Source organism: Centroberyx affinis, unplaced genomic scaffold (assembly GCF_046629955.1).
Source record: "Centroberyx affinis isolate AG114_WGS23_722 - 3 ecotype Tasmania unplaced genomic scaffold, CSIRO-AGI_Caff_v1 ptg005066l_1, whole genome shotgun sequence".
NCBI lineage: Eukaryota > Metazoa > Chordata > Actinopteri > Beryciformes > Berycidae > Centroberyx > Centroberyx affinis.
This window is the reverse complement of record NW_027282500.1, coordinates 188,391-204,737: the sequence shown is the minus strand read 5'-3', so window position 1 is coordinate 204,737 and position 16,347 is coordinate 188,391. Positions and strand designations below refer to the sequence as shown.

Here is a 16,347-nt window from a genome sequence, read left to right as displayed (position 1 = left end):
AAAAATGGTGCCTAAGGGTTCAGCCCAGTCCACAAGATGCTTTTCCTCCTCTCCTTGTCTCTGGTGTCTCTCCGTCTTTTACCTCCCCCGCTTGTCTCAGTGCATTTCTTTTAACCTCCTCACCCTATCTCATACTTTTAGTTTCAAATTTATTTCTCAGGCATTTCTGCTTGGATATTACGTGGTGGAAAGTGACAGGAAAAATGAAGCACCAAAGGTCATGAGGCTGATTCCATCGCACAATGTCACGAGTACACGGCTTGAACTGATGTTCTTGCTGCAGAAATTGATTTTGTCAGGTTTGTACATACAGAAGGACACGCTTGTGGGGGGGAAAAAAAGCAGTGTATTGGCTTCAGACTCCTCAGTGTGCACAGGCTTGCTGTTGAATTAGCTGAATTCTTCACACACCAGCCACCAGTGTGTGACCATCTGCAATTAGTCTAAAATATCAGGGGATTGGTTGTGTTGAATTGTGGAAAAGCGTCTCCATTTCCTTCTCTGATATATTGCCTTTGTTTACATCTCTGTGCTTGTTTACATCTTAAGATCAACTCTTTTACAATGAATGTTTTGGAGACTCGGCTTACTGAGCTTGTCAGAGTTTATCTGCACATTTCTGACCGATCAAACGACTTCCAAATCCTCATATTCCCTCAGCCGCTTTTGTTGCTCTTTCACCGTCGTTGTTGTTGTTATTGCTGTTGTTGTCATCGCTGTTTCTGGTTACCCTGGGTTACAGTTACCTCTTTAAAGTCGAGATGAAATTAAAAAATGCATTTTTAACCCTTTTAGATCACATCCCCGGTCATATTGTGCACCTATTTAACAATATATGCCAAAAAAAAATATAAAAAATCAATTTCTTTGTATTCTTATATCAAAATCCAATCATGTTTTCTTCCTGTAAAACAAAATATGCCGTGTGCTTACGTAAGCATGAACCAACCAATTTCAACCAATAATATCATGACATCCACCCATCAATCATTCTTCAACCTCTAGCTAGCCACACCGGTCATATAAAACCACACTTCACCGTTTCTGGGTCGTAGCTGACAGAGCAATATGGAGAGAGATAGGAAGAGATGTGTGTTTGGATATCAGTGGGCAAAAACTTTGTTTTCATTTCCAAAACAATGTCGCTGAGGTCTAATTCATTCATCTCTCCCTTGTCCTCCTCCTGATCTAACAACAGCTGAGGGAGGTGTGTGTGGAGCCAGCAGTCCTCTGTAGCTCCGTTTCTCTCTGTAGCTCCGTATCGCGCTAAACTCTAAGCCCCGCCCACTGTTTAGCGGTCCAATCAAATGCGAAGGATTTGATTTAAATCCCTCTTGTAACTCAAATATTCCGTTTCACTGGGAAATACGTCACAGTGCAGAAGCTAAAGACGCTCTAACTTCCGTTTCAGTGGGACTTTAATCATCATGCACCCTCACTGGCATGGATTTGAAATAACTAATAAGGAACACAAAGCCGCAGCGAGTAAACACAAATTTGTGTGCGCCGCTGTTTTCGAATGTGTTTGTATTATGGGGGCAAGTTTGACTTCATTGTTCTTCTTCATTGTACACCGCCGCCTTTTGCCCGCTGAGCCACTGGAGCGCCCACAGTACCTCATTCTTATTTACTGAATCTGTCTGGAACATTATTGTCTTTCTCTCTCTCTTTTTCTTTTCACGTCCCTCCCTGTCCTCGTTCCTCCCTCCTTCTCCACTCTTTGGTCTAAGCCTGCTCTTGTTCTCCCCTGTTTGCTCGCGGAGGTGATGCCATGTGAGGGGTTGAGAGTAGACCCTGCCCCACATGTTAGCTTGATGTGAGCTGAGCTGAGCTGAGCCAGGCTGAGGTGCTTCCCTCCCTGCCAGAGACCCCCATGCTTTGCTAATGGCACATCAGCAGCTGTCAGTGGGCCCTGCACTGCGCCAGCCACTTTAATTGGCCAGCATGGCCGTGGTCTGCACAGCGCTCAGCAGAATTGAGTGATCTCCGCCCCCCACCCCCCCAGCCCTTCGCTATATCATTAGTGTAATGCTCCCGTTTCCCCACAAGCCTCTGAGATATGGGGAGATTCCAACAAGCGGGGGAGAGGAAGGAGGGGGGAGGGGGGAGGGGGGGGTTGAATGAGTCACACACCAGCAACCATCGTTTTTTTGCAGTTTGCGGAGGAGAGAGGAGGGATGAAGGGAAATATTGTTCTCCGTTGTCTCTTGAAAAACAGCCGCTGCTGCTATTTTTAAGAAAGGACCACGAACAGTGAATTGATTTTTCATTGTGAACCAAACAAGAACCTAATGGCTGCACGCTCTTACAATGAATGTGCAATGAATAAGTTCACCAACGAGCCGTGTATGCATGGCGTTGGGGAGTAACCCATTATATGTAATGGGATTACAGTAGTATGATTGCAAAAATAACGGAAATCGGTTACATTTATGTGTAATCTGTGATCTGTTACTGTAAACAAACAGCAGCCAGATTACAGATACAGGTGATCACTTGTTGAATTACTCTCACACGTTTGAAAGGAAAAATAATTAGACTGTAAGATTGTAAGAACCGACTTGATTTCACTTCATCTTGAAATTACTGCTGATACTGGCTGTAAGTGATTATGATAAGGCTATTTACAGTCACATAGATTCTGTAAATTGGAATAAATTGTTCATTCAACTGCATATTCTATGGTTTTTGGAGGGAAATTATCCCAACCTTATTATGGACGATAAACCAGTTGTTTTGACTGCAAGCTGTTTCTACTTACTTGAAAACCCATGATTGGTTTGGATTTAGGTAACAACTCCAAGTGTCTGCCTTCATTCTGTTATGGTCCCTGATAACAGATTATTAACAGATGTGTTTGTGTGTTTTCAGGCTGGCTGCAGCACCATGTCCTCGGCTCAGAGTGGGGATATATCAGGCTACCATCTGAGTGGTGAGTGGCTGACTCTTTATGTCAGAACTGTAGCACATTGCCATGCTGATCGTTTCTGCTTGGGCAACCTCTGCTGAGCCGCTGTGTGGGTGCGTAACTGTGTGCTTGACAGCTGTCTGGTATTTGTGCACATGTTGGTAAATGTGTGTGTGTGTGTCTGTGTGTGTGTGTGTGTGTGTGTGTGCCTATGAGACTGTGAGAGACAAACAGAGATAAGGCCGTCTGTGGCTTTGCATGCAATGAGGTGTAATTGTGTGAGTGTGTTTGTGTATATGTGTGTGTTTGTGTCTGTCTGTCCCTGTTCTCAGGACGATGTGAGTGCTATTATCACCTTTTTACAGGAGTTTTACAGCACTTCCAGCCACGTCAGCTGCTGAAGGCCACCTACGCTACAAAACAGTTCAACTTGCCCTATAATTGGCTCATCTGTTGCTTTAAGAAGTAGAGATAAAACTGTCAGTTTGAGCCTTCCCAGAGAGGTAATCCGTCTTGAGAAAGACAGCTCGGCAACGCCCCATAACCCCTCTTTGAAATGAAACAAGCGAGATGCTCTGAAGTTAAATTCATAGTGGCAGCTCGATGCCAAATTTTCCAGCATTTGCTTATCAAATTTTGTCCAAAACTAATTTGACTGAGTTACTTTGTTTCCCAACTCTTCCTGTTGTTTACAGCCCTGATAGGTGACAAGGCAGTATGCTTGAAATAACGGCAGACTGTGCTCAGTTTTGGTGTGTTTGCCTCTGGAAGCACAGGCTCCCTGCTGGCATTAAATCACAAACCTGCCAGCATCTTCTCTCCTGGGTTTCTCCCAGTCATGTGCATTTCCCGCATCAATCCAACCCTCATCAAATAAAAAAAATCCAGACACTGAGGGGCAGACGTTTAGGTTAGCACTGAGGATTTGAAAGTGCGTAGGACAGCTTTAAACCCTTGCTGTTTTGTGTTTGTGTGTGTGTGTGTGTGTGTGTGACCTCAGTGGTGCGTAACCCGCCGGGCTGGGAGGTGGGGATCTACCTGGTGGGCTTCCTGGTGCTGCTCGGCGTGGCCGGGCTCAACATCTGGAAGCTGTGGAAGTCTGGGACCTTCCCCGCGCCGTCTCCCTTCCCCAACTTTGACTACCGTTATCTGCAAGAAAAATATGGAAACTCCTTCTCAGAAGTCAGGCAAAAGGTACAGTCATGTAGTCTAGTCTAGTTCATTTATTTAGCCCTTTATCACAGTCAAGTCTCAAAGGGCTTTACATACCATCACCATGTCATATATCATACTACATCATATATACATCCTACATATATATACACATCATATACATCCTATACTAGGTCATATACATACTTCATCTCCTTTGTTTACTACATCATATACATACTGTACATCATATACTACATCATATACCATACTACGCACAAACACACTCATGCCTATGGGCAATTTAGAGTCTTTCTTTCACCTGACCTGCATGTCTTTGGACTGCTATTGAGAATGTGAAAGTTTCATAACATCAGTGTCACACACAAACCTTGTATCTATGTCTGTCTAAGTCTGGGAAGAACCTTGTTAATTTTGCCACCAACACCTACTTTATAACACATCTTTAATGCTTTTGCTTATTTTTGTTGTCCTCTGTGTTTGCAATTACACATTACAGTAAAATTAAAAAATTAAAAAATCTTTGAGATAAAATAAATCTGCATGAACTCTTTCAGTTACACTGTGCTAGCTGTTACTAACAACCAGGTTCTTATCCAAAACCAAGCCAGTAGTTGCAAATTAATAGAGGTCAGTTTCAGAAGGCCCATATTGGCAGACAGCGCCTTGTTTAGATGGACTCAGATCTCAACTGAGCAAATGAGAAACCACCCGTCCCAGTAGCTTACCCCTCTGTTGGCCCCTCTCCTAATCCTTCCCTACAGAGAGTGGCGGCCAACAACCACCGCCGGACCTCCACCATCTCCAGCCGCAAGCCCAGCCTGGCGCTGGGCGACACCCCGGACGGCTTCAGGGACCTGGGCCACCTGGAGCTGATGAGCAGGGAGCTGGACCCGGCCGGCATGGCCCAGCTCAACCGCTCCGTCTCCACCGACTCGCTCAGCTCCATCTCCTCCATCGCCAACAACTTTGGCCACGACTTCACCGTGGGCCAGCTGGAGGTGACGCTGGAGTTCGAGCAGTCCAGGCAGGTGGGCCAGGCGGCCGGCCTGCTGCACATCACCCTGCACCAGGGCAAAGACCTGCTGGAGAAGGAGGAGGGAGACTTCCCCGGCTGCTTCATCAGAGTCTCCCTGGGGCCTGAGGAACTCAATGTGGGAGTCACTAGGGTAAGGGGATAGTGTGTGTGTTTGTGTGTGTGTGTGTGTGTGTGTGTGTGTGTTTGTGTGTGTGTCTGTGTGTGTGTGTGTGGGTGTAGGTGTGGGTGTGTGTGTTCTTGTATTTCTCTACTCGAGGACCAAATGTCCTCACAAGGACAGGGAGATGAGGAAAATCCTCCAAAATGAGAACATTTTATCAGGCTTCACTTCCACAATGAGCTAGTTTAAAGTTAGGACTTCAGTTTATGTGTGTGTGTGTGTGTGTCAGTGTGTGTGTCAGTGTGTCAAGTAAATCCAGGTTTTTGAACATTTCAAATACAGGATCATTACAGGATAGGTGATTTCCTCCATGGCAACCACAGCAATAAATCACTATAAATATAGGATGAGAGACTTCTAGCTGCCACTGTAAAAAAAAACAGAAGAATAGCTTCCTAGCTGCATAATAAGCAGCTCAGCCGTGACCACTGAACTTGGGCTAAGGACCGGAGGTAAAAGTCGCTGTTGACATTTTGTTCAGGCAATCAGGCCGTGGCATCTGTAGCTCTCTTGCTCGGGGCATGTTTGGATCGCTTGAGCTGTGTTTAAGAAGTTTGCCCTGTTGGATTTTTAGACAGACAGAGCGATGGGTCCCACGGGTGAGAGGCTCCATCCTTCAGCTCGATGAGCCGATCCTCTCCTCCCGTCTGACGGAAGAGCCCCACTTCATTTGCAGAGTGACGAGCCCCCAGTGAGCTGGCTGAGAGTATAGTCGCATTCCTGAACAATCATCAGGATTAGATGTGATTCACTTTCAATTCACGCAGTTCGACACGTAGAATGAAACTGCAATTTACTTCATAATGGTGATGATATGTGACATTATGCATTTTAAAGATAAGATAAACTTTATTAGCCCCAGAGGGGAAATGTGTCTTGATTAGATATGAGAACTCGCTATAGCAAATGATTTCCTGTTTTTGAATGCAGCTGAAAAACACTTTGTGAAAAGATTGAATTTAATGTGAATTGACCTCTCTGATAGGAACGGAACAGGACTGTGCTCGTCCATCTGGTACACCTGCCATTCGCCTTCTGCTCTTTGCTGCTCCTTGCCAGGAAATTCACTAATTCCTGCCTGGCTGTGAGGCATCGCGCCTCACTGCGTCGTGCTTTGTGTAGCGCGGGCTAATCAGGGAATTCATACAGGCTTGTCGAGGCTCCTTTTACTTGAGCATATTATTATTGTTGTTTTAATGCATTCAGGCTGGGTGTAATAATGGCAGCAGGCACTGATGCAGCGGCTGGAGTGGCTCCCTCTTTAATGTAGAGGAGTGGTGAAGACGGCAAATTGCTGACATCAGCTCCACTCGCCCCGATGGTCAAGCCTGGATTCTCTCTCTCTCTCTCTCTCTCTCTCTCTCTCTCTCTCTCCCTCTCTCTCTCCCCTATGCTTTCTTCTGCTCATTTTCCCCTCTATCTCTTTTTCTCCCTATCTCTCTCTTTTTCTCTCCATTTCTTTGCTGGCACTGTTTCTTGTTTTTGTTTTGCTTGTTGTCACCTATCTATTACTCCCCCCCCCCCCCTCTCTCTCTCTCTCATTTTCCTATGCTTTTCCTCATTTTTTCCTACATCTCCTTTTCTCTCCATTTCTTTGTTGTGACTGTTTCTTGTTTTTGTTTTGCTTGTCCCATCTGTCACTCCTCTCTCTCTCTCTCTCTCTCTCTCTCTCTCTCTCTTTCTCTCTCTCTTTTTGTCTCACCCACACACACATACACAGACACATGCACACACACACACACACACATAAGCCTCTCTCGGTCTGAGCTTTTATTGCTTCATTTTCACCTCACACGTAGCCATTGTTATCCCCCCAGCGATAAGTCGTCTAAATGTGCAGGCAGACAGTCTCATATTGAACATGCAGTGGAGGTTTCTGGGCTGAGCTGGCAGAGAGAGATACTCCCTCCTACTCTTATGATGCTTTACATCGATATGTGCATATTTACAGACCTCTTTCTGCAGTCTGTAGGTGCTAGATGTGTGATTATCATGCTATTCAGCTGTTTCATATAAGACACAATCCCAAGGTTAGCATCTCTGGGTGATTTGCAGCCCCTGTGCTGTGAATTCAAAAGCCCATTGTTGTGCAGTGAGATGCTATTTCATTGTTGTTCATCTGCGATAATGTCTGGCAAAACTGTACAGTGTTATTGTTGCCATGTTGCGTTAGTAGTTATACTGTATGTAGCAGTAGTTACATGCACAGCACTGATTGATTGATTGAGTTTATTCAACAATTCAATTTACAAAGCAGAGAACAGCTTGTAAAAAACAGTCCAAGGTGGTACAAACAATAGTATATGGCAAGACTGGCCGACAGTACGAGAATCATACAAAATACCATCCAAAATAAAGAAATATTCTTGCTATGGACACACAAAAATAGCTGTAGAAACTCCATTGATATCTATAAGAGACTTACACTAAGATGGAGTGTTTACTTCAGAGGTTTTGAATGGAAATGCTGTTTCTTGTTACGTTTCACACCTCAAGAAAGAACAGAGAATATTGGTGGGGAAAAGTCTATTATTACATCCACTGTCGTCTGTACATTACTAGTTGCTTGGTAACTTCAGACTGCTTCATAAATCCTGATATCGCCACACGCATCAACATCTGATGGCCAGGGCTTGAAATCAGCACTAGCCACAAAGCAAAATGCTGGTCATTCTGGCAGCTAAGTCTTCCAGTTTGATTTAAGATACTTGGGCAGGTGGCCAACCTGTGTTCAGCCAGTGTTTTCCATTGAAAAAAACCAGTTTTGGCTGCCAAGAAATTAAATTGACTGGTGAAATTCTGAATCCACTTGGCTCTGCGGCTGGTTGTCAAAAAAAAAAAGTTAGTTTCATGCCCTGCAGATGAGATTACTGATGTTTTTTTCAGAATGCTGCCAGCAGAAACTCATAGCTGCAGCCAAGTGGTTGGAGATATGACACGATAGGGAATGGATCCTCTTTCATCCCCTGTTATCATGTGTTTGCCTTGTACTGTATGTTCACAAAGACTCAAACACCAAATTTATATCAACAACATGGAATACTAGCTAATGGAGCTCACTTTCTGTAGCCTTTGGGAGCACTTGTGCCACTGCTGTAGTTTAAAATGGACTTTTACAAGATAATAGACATGCTGTGGTATGTTTTCTGTGTTCTTAATCTAACCTAATGTCTAAAGAAAAAGTGTAAAGATGAACTTCTGATCCTATTCTTCCAGTTTATTGTTGTGCCTTGTATTCAGGTTGTATGTTGTTTGAGCATAAATGACTGTAAGGTAAGATCACACGGAAAAGAGTGATCCACACCCACCTGTGCAAAGCAGAAGATTCTCACAACTGAGTGAGTCACCGTCCAATAAATAGAAAAGCTTTGACGCCATTCTGCGTCACAGCCTGGCTCCGATGATGAGTGACTCAGGGAGAGGATGAAGGCGTCTTTCCCTGTAATATTAGATTCATACTTCTGTGTGATCTATCTGATTAGCATTGCAAACAAGAGGGTGGATTGTGGATTTTTTTTTTTTTTTTTACCTCTGTGCTTGATTGTGCCTCCACAGCCTACAAACACCTGTAACCCCCTCATGTGTGACCCAACGTAAACTCATTCACACATGAAAAAATCCACTGGCATAAATTGAGTTTGACATCCTACAATTCACTGGCCTTCTCTTTTTCACAGGTCCAGACTAATGCATTCACCGTGATTTTTGACGAGCGCTTCTCCGTCCCTCTGGACTTGCCGGCTCTGGACGAGATCAGCCTGCGCTTCGCGGCCTTTGGCATCGATGCTGACGAGAGGAACATCAGCGCTGGGACGGCGGACCTCAAGATGTCAGACCTGGACCTGACCATCAGACCATTCAACGCCTGGCTCTACCTGCAGGATGTCAATAAGGTGTGTAAGATACATTAGGGTTAAACAGGGTACGATGTGATACGATGCGATGGGATACAACACAACACAATACAACACAATACGATATGATACGGTGCAATAGTACTTTATTAACACCAAAGGGTAAATTAGTTCAGGGCTAGAAGATGACTTAATATGAAAATCATAACATAAGCATCCAGTTGCAAAGTGCCATTTCCAAAAGAATAAGTCGATGCTGATTGCAATACACAATAGGGCTAGACTCCTTATAATGCTTTTGCCCAGGTGGATGGTGTTAGGGACTAACCAGGCTTTGTGCCTGTTCGTAATGCAGCAAAAAAATCAAGACTTCAACCATATTTATAGATTAGGATTCACAAACTCTCTTTATATTTTCAAACTGACAAGGTAAAGAGAAGGCTTTACCCTGGATTTCTGCACCTTCTCTGAGTATTTAAGGAACTACTTTATTTGCTTCACATAAAAAAAAAATCTTATCCTATTACTGTGTCACACTACTATACAGTTTGTGTCAAATCCTGTCTCAAAGAGTATAAGCTTATAATGTAGTTTCTATTGATAATCAGTTCTATTTAGGACTAGGTGATACAATCCCTTGTTTGCACATACTTGAGCCCTTGCTGATGTGAGTGGGAATGACGATGAGATACTTGAGCCCTTGCTGATGTGAGTGGGAATGACGATGACACCTCAGGGTTTTCAAGTGGGCGCCTTCCTTCCTCAGTGTTTCACTGATGAGCCCACTACACCTCCAGAGGGTTCAGCGATGAGGCCTGGCGTCCCAGGCTCACTCCCCTTGACGTCATCTCGTTCTTGATGTTATTTCGGAGCCCAGGTGTTGTCTCTCCTCTTAATCCAGAGCCACTGGCTCGCCCTTTCAGCAGCACCAGAGAGGGCTTTGATGGCTTGACGTTGGGCCTGGCCTCGGATTCCCATGTCCTTAAGCAGCCTGGTAGTTGACATGCCTACAAAGCCTCTGCATCCAACTTCCACTGGCCGAACCTTAGCTTTCCAGCCATGTTGTTCAGCGTCAGTTGGCCGGGTCAGCGTACTTAAGCCTCTTACGTTCGTAGGCCTCGCCCACAGCATCCTCCCAGGGCACTGTAAGCTCTATGATGTAGACGGTACGAAGTGAGGTGGACCAAAGCACGAGGTCCGGTTTGAGATTGGTCGTGGCGATCTCAGATGGGAAGCAGAGCCTCTGTTCCAGGTCTGCCAGTAGCTTCCAGTCCCGTGCCGCTCCCAACTGCCCGGCCTCTTGATTTGAAGTACAGGCCTTGGGCTGCTTCGTACCTTCACGGACAAACTCTCTTGCAGATGCAGGATGGGATGACAGAGGAGGCAGGGCGTTGATGGTTGTCCGTCTGCTCTCCAGCGTAGCTGCTAGGCACTTCAGTACCTGGTTGTGCCGCCAGGTGTAACGGCCTTGTGTAAGGCTTGTCTTGCAGCCGACAAGTTTGTGCTTCAGGTTTGCTGGAGATGGACAGAGGGGGCACGTAGGGTCTTCGCCGTACCATTGGCTGAGGTTCTTGGGAGATAGCAGGACATCGTATGTGGCTTGTATAATGAAGCTGGTTTGAAATGCTTCCATGTCCCACAACTCCTTCCAAGAGAACTTTCTCTTCTCAACTCCCTCGCATCTCATCCACTGCCCTTGCTTTGCTTGAGAAATGGCCTTTGCGCACCTCGCTGCCTGTTCTTGCCGGTGCACCTCCTCGACCACGAGACCTTGTCGCTGAGATGGAGTTGCCTTGTACCAGGATGGTTTGCTCTCTCCGAGGCTGAGGCCTCCTCTCCCTTGTTGCACGTGGCCAATGATGTCCCTGTGCTTGAGGGCTGCCTTTGCCTGTTGTGTAGCTGCTGATGGGGTCCACTTCCTCCCAGTTGCCAGGGTGGGAGCAGTTTGGGCTACAAATGGGTCACGGGATTCTGTCAGCGTCATCCCCAGCCTTACTTTGGTGCACTTGTACTCCTCTGAAAGACTGGAGATGGGAAGTTCCAGGATGCCTTTTTCATAGAGCCCTAAGTTGCTAAGGCACCTGGGGAGACCTAGCCACTTTCTGGCGAATGAGCTGATCATCCTCTCCAGCTTGTCAACCTTTGAGATTGGGGCCTCGTAGATGGTTAATGGCCACATCAGCCGGGGTAGGAGACCGAATTGAAGGCACCAGAGCTTCAACCTGCCAGGGAGCAAGGACTTGTCGATACTCTCAAGGCCGCTGGTGGTGTCCTGCCTAAGCTGGTCTACTTGGTCTGTATCCTTGAGGGTTGCATCGTACCAGCGTCCCAGGCTTTTGACTGGCTTCTCTTTCACAGTTGGTATGGGCTCATCACCAATGTGGAATATATCAAGGACAGTTTCCATTAATCAGTTGGACATCTTTATTATGAAACTAAACTAAACTAAACTGAGATGTGCTCCCACTGTCCGCTCTTTTAAAGTCGGCTCAAAACATTCCTTTTCTCTGTGGCCTTCCGCTAAATCATCTGTAGGTAGATGTAATAGGTGTTAGTATCTTTATTTATTTATGTTATTTCTTTTATGTGTGTTTTATCTCTATCTTTCTTTCTTTCTTCCTTTTCTAATGTAATTTTAAATAGTTGTGGTGTGTGTATGTATTTTTTCTGTTTTATGTGAAGCAGATTGTATTTGCCTTGTGTATGAAATGTGCTATATAAATAAAGTTTGCCTTGCCTTGCCTTGCCTTGACTAAACTAAACTAAACTAAACTAAACTAAACTAAACTAAACTAAACTAAACTAAACTAAACTAAACTAAACCAAACTAAACTAGACTGTGTCAGGCTTCCCCTGGGTAAAGAAAGCCCGGTGGTGTCTGAGACCCTCTGCTGGAGATTCAGCAGAACTCCATTCCATATCAGATAAATTAGGATCAGGGTTGGGAGGGTTACTTGCAAAATGTAATCCCTTACAGATTACAGATTACCTGTTTAACTCAGAGTCAAAGAACAAGGGCTTCTTCCTAGTCTTACCATTTTGCAGCAATGTTCAACAATCATACAGGGACAAATCCATCATAGAAGAGGCGGAGAGACCAATTTCTCCACTGACAGTATCCTCAATAGACCAGAATGCAATGCAGCCACAGCTTGCATCTTTGTGGATCTGTCGTCGGTAGCGTGTGAAATACAACACCCTCTTTGACGGCTTTTTTGTACTTTGAACCACCAGGCTCGTCACACCACAGCATTCTTCTTTCTCCACTCTCACTTCTTCTTGTCAGGAAAAACTCACTGCACTATCACTCTCTCCACCTACACATAAACACCACAGAAGACCCTCTTCATTTTGGGAAATGTTGGAAATCATTAACTGTAGATAAGTAGAAATAAACAACAACGTTTCTTCACAAAATAACTCCTGAAATGCATTCAACATCACAAATCGATGCTATAAAACAGTGCAAGCCTGAGGGATTGTTCCTTTAATATGAAAGTATTTATGATTCTGTAAACTGCTTTGTATAAAAGCATCCACCAAATGACATTTGTCATGTTACATTAAATGTCTGTCATGTTAAATGTATGATTTGGTTTGCCTCTACAGGCCGTGGACGCAGTCGGGGAGATTCTGCTGTCTCTCAGCTACCTGCCGACAGCAGAGCGCCTCACAGTGGTTGTGGCCAAGGCCAAGAACCTGGTGTGGACCAACGGCAAAACCACTGCAGGTCAGGCAATTTGTGTGGTTGCTGTGTGTGTGTGTGTGTGTGTGTGCGTGTGTGTGTGTGTGTGTGTGTGTGTGTGTGTGTGTGTGTGTGTGCATGTGTGCTACTCGAGTGTGTGAGCATCCCTGCTCCTGTGTTACAGAATGACTGCAGTTCAACTTCCAGACTGGTTGTGTGAAGCAATATGTGAAGCAATGGTTTCTCTATCTGTCTGTCACTCTGTGTATCTAATGAATGAATGAATGAATGAATGAATGAAAATTATTTTTGTGTCTTGTCTTATGACCCATCCCTTACGGGTTTATAATATAGTGTAATAATACACCAAAAACATAATTAAATACAATCACTTCTCAGTAAATAGTAGCTGCACGGCAAACATAGTTTACAAAAAGATAGATCAAGTAAATAATAGTAGCCTATCACAAGAGCCAAAAATATAATATAATAAAGATCAGATATATGTTTTATTTACGCGCCTATTCCATGCTTTCTCTAGGAAATGGGGAAAGCGAATACCTTGTGTTCAAAGAGCCATTTGAGTTTATCTGCATTACTTAACCAAATCAAATCTAGGTTTTGACACCTGTTAAACAGCTTGAAACGTATGTCATATAAAGGACAAGAAAACACAAAGTGAAACTCATTCTCAATTTCATTGAGATCACAGTAGCCTCAGAGCCATTCTTCCTCTGTAACCCCCCATGTATATGTATATGTATGTATGTATGTATGTATGTATGTATGTATCTATCTATCTATCTATCTATCTATCTATTTCTGCTATCTGGTCCGTCTGCAGTACATGAAGTTATTTTTTTCAAATGACTGTGTAACATCTGGCCACTGAACTAAATAATTAGTGATACAGTAATAACAGACTCTGATACTCTGATGCCAGAAGATAAATCTGTCTTCATGCAGAAAGGCAGATTTGACTTAAATTGCTTGTTCATTAAACTAAGTGTCCAGATCATAAGTGCCACACTAACTCTGTTCTGAATAAAGGTCACCGACCGAAACACTGTCATTAAACATCTACAGAGGTAATTGTGTGTACAGGACTCTAATTGATTACTGTTTAATGAGGAGTTTATTGCATGGGCTACAACAAGAGACATTATGTTTATATGTATGTGTGTGTGTGTGTGTTGGATGTTACAGGCCTGAAATTGATGTAATGTCATCCCGATCCTGTTCTTCTCCCGTTCTCGTTATCAGATCCGTTTGTCAAAGTGTATCTCCTGCAAGACGGCAGGAAGATCAGCAAGAAGAAGACGTCTACCAAACGGGACGACACCAACCCCATCTTCAACGAAGCCATGATCTTCTCTGTGCCGTCCATCGTCCTGCAGGTGACACTAGGGGCTGTAGCTGATTATTTTGCACATGCACACATGCTCCAAAACACTCCTGAACAGTACACTTTAAGGATAAGGATAAGGATAAGGATAAGGATAAGGATAAGGATAAGGATGCACTTTATTGATCCCCTAGGGGAAATTCGGGTGTCACAGCAGCAGTGTACAGTATAGTAGCAGAACACAGAGAAGGTAATTAAAAAATAATAAAACAAGAATAGTGCAGAAAGGATATAGGCAATATATATAGTTTGCAGATAAGATAAGAGGTGGTGGGATTCAGCAGCTAAAAGAAAGACTAATAGAGTATAAGCACAAAAATGGAATATAAAATAAGCAATAAAAACAGTAAAAATTATAAAAACAGTAGTGTAGTTATATGCATATGCTGTTGTATGGATGGAAAACATGTGGAGAGAGTATGGATTACTTCCATACTCTTACAGTTTGTAAATATAAGTAAGTATGTATAAACATGTTACAACAATATATAAATATCAGTATGTACACAGTATGAAATAGCAGAAATACCATGAAGATATAAAGACCATTATGGAAATATTATAAAGATAAAGCTAGATAAAGGGGAAGAATGAATCAATGAGTAAAACTATTGCAAGCCCCATGATGCAACTGCTCTTAATGGCATATAAAAATAATGAAACACTTTGTTTGTATAGCTATTTTCAAAAGGAGTTAAAAAGTGCTAATATAATGCGTTAAGATAAGCAATAAAAATGCCAAATAAACAGTAAAAATACCAAATGTTTTTATTACATATTTATACACATGATATTTATACATATTCAGTGGACTGGCACAGTTCCACAAAGTTTTGGATGAACCGAGCTCTGCCATAGATGCTGAGTCATTCTTACGCAGCAGTTATGTAAAAGGATTCTGCCTCCTGTGCAGGAGCTCTCCCTGAGGGTGACGGTGGCGGAGGTCACCGAGGACGGGCGGGGCGAGAACGTGGGTCACGTGATCATCGGCCCCGAGGCCAGCGGGATGGGAATCACCCACTGGAACCAGATGCTGGCCACCCTGAGGAAACCCGTGTCCATGTGGCACCCGCTCCGCAGGACCTAGTCCCCACCCCACCCCCACCCTCCAACACCCACCTCCCTCCAACACCCACCTGTCCTGCTGTGCGTTCAGTCTCAAGTAAAACACTGACTTCTTTGTGTTCCCTTCCCTTCTCTATGGAAGCCCATTCCTGCCACTGAATGAAACAAAAAATGACTGGATTGTGTTTTTTTTCTCGCAGTTGTGACTTTATTTCTCAGAATTCAGATTTTTTTCCTTCCAATTCAGACTTTTTTCTCACAATTCTGACTTTATTTCTCAGAAGTCTGAAGTTTTTTTCTCGCAATTCTGACTTTTTATCTCATAATCCCGATTTTTTTTTTCTCACAAATGTATGTAAGTCACAATTGTGAGAAAAAAAAGCCAGAATTCTGAGATACAAAATCAGAATTATGAGAAAAAAAATCAGAATTGTGGCAGGAATGAGCTTCCATACTTTTTCCCTTGTCTGGTGCCATGCTCAAACTTGTTACCCTGTGCTGTTTTAGTATTATTTTAGTATTTAGATCATTTACATTGTGACCCATAGGAGGACTTGTGTTCTGTATGTCACCCTGGAGGCACAATAACTAGAGTAAACACCTCCCCTTCGAACAAGGGAGGGGAATTTGAAAAAGCCAGTGTTTGACTCTGATCCGATCGCTCCCCTGGGTCAATTACACACTGAAATCCTCCCAATTACTCGGCGTGTTTGGCTTCAGTCCGTCTCGGCTGCATTATGGGTGAGGGTTGCCTTTTGGAAGCAGTAGTCCATTTGGTTTGTTTGTACCAAATAAAAGCAATCTATCTGCTTAAAGTAATTGATTCTGTTTCAGATAGCAATCTGACCCAGGCTGCTCCACACCGCTCCCTACCTCCTTACCTTGTCCCCTCGGTTTGCCCCCTCTCTCCTCACTGGGGTTGGGCTGAATCCCATTTAAGCTGAAATGAGATTCCACTTCAAGAACAGGAAAGGAGACATGAATATTTGGATGTGTGTGTGTGTGTGTTTCCCCCCCCCCCCTTTTCAAAAGTCTTGATCAGGAATTTCAGTTTGGAC

The 16,347-nt window shown here is 43.9% G+C and overlaps 1 protein-coding gene across 1 annotated transcript; it reads left to right on the top strand.

The window, feature by feature from the left end:
- The first annotated feature begins 2,886 nt into the window (after positions 1-2,886).
- On the top strand, positions 2,887-15,311 carry syt12 (synaptotagmin XII). The gene is made up of 7 exons (XM_071545914.1): positions 2,887-2,932; positions 3,909-4,102; positions 4,846-5,250; positions 8,958-9,173; positions 12,744-12,864; positions 14,083-14,216; positions 15,138-15,311. The coding sequence occupies exons 1-7, from the start codon at positions 2,887-2,889 to the stop codon at positions 15,309-15,311; spliced, it is 1,290 nt and encodes a 429-aa protein (XP_071402015.1).
- The last annotated feature ends 1,036 nt before the right edge of the window (positions 15,312-16,347 follow it).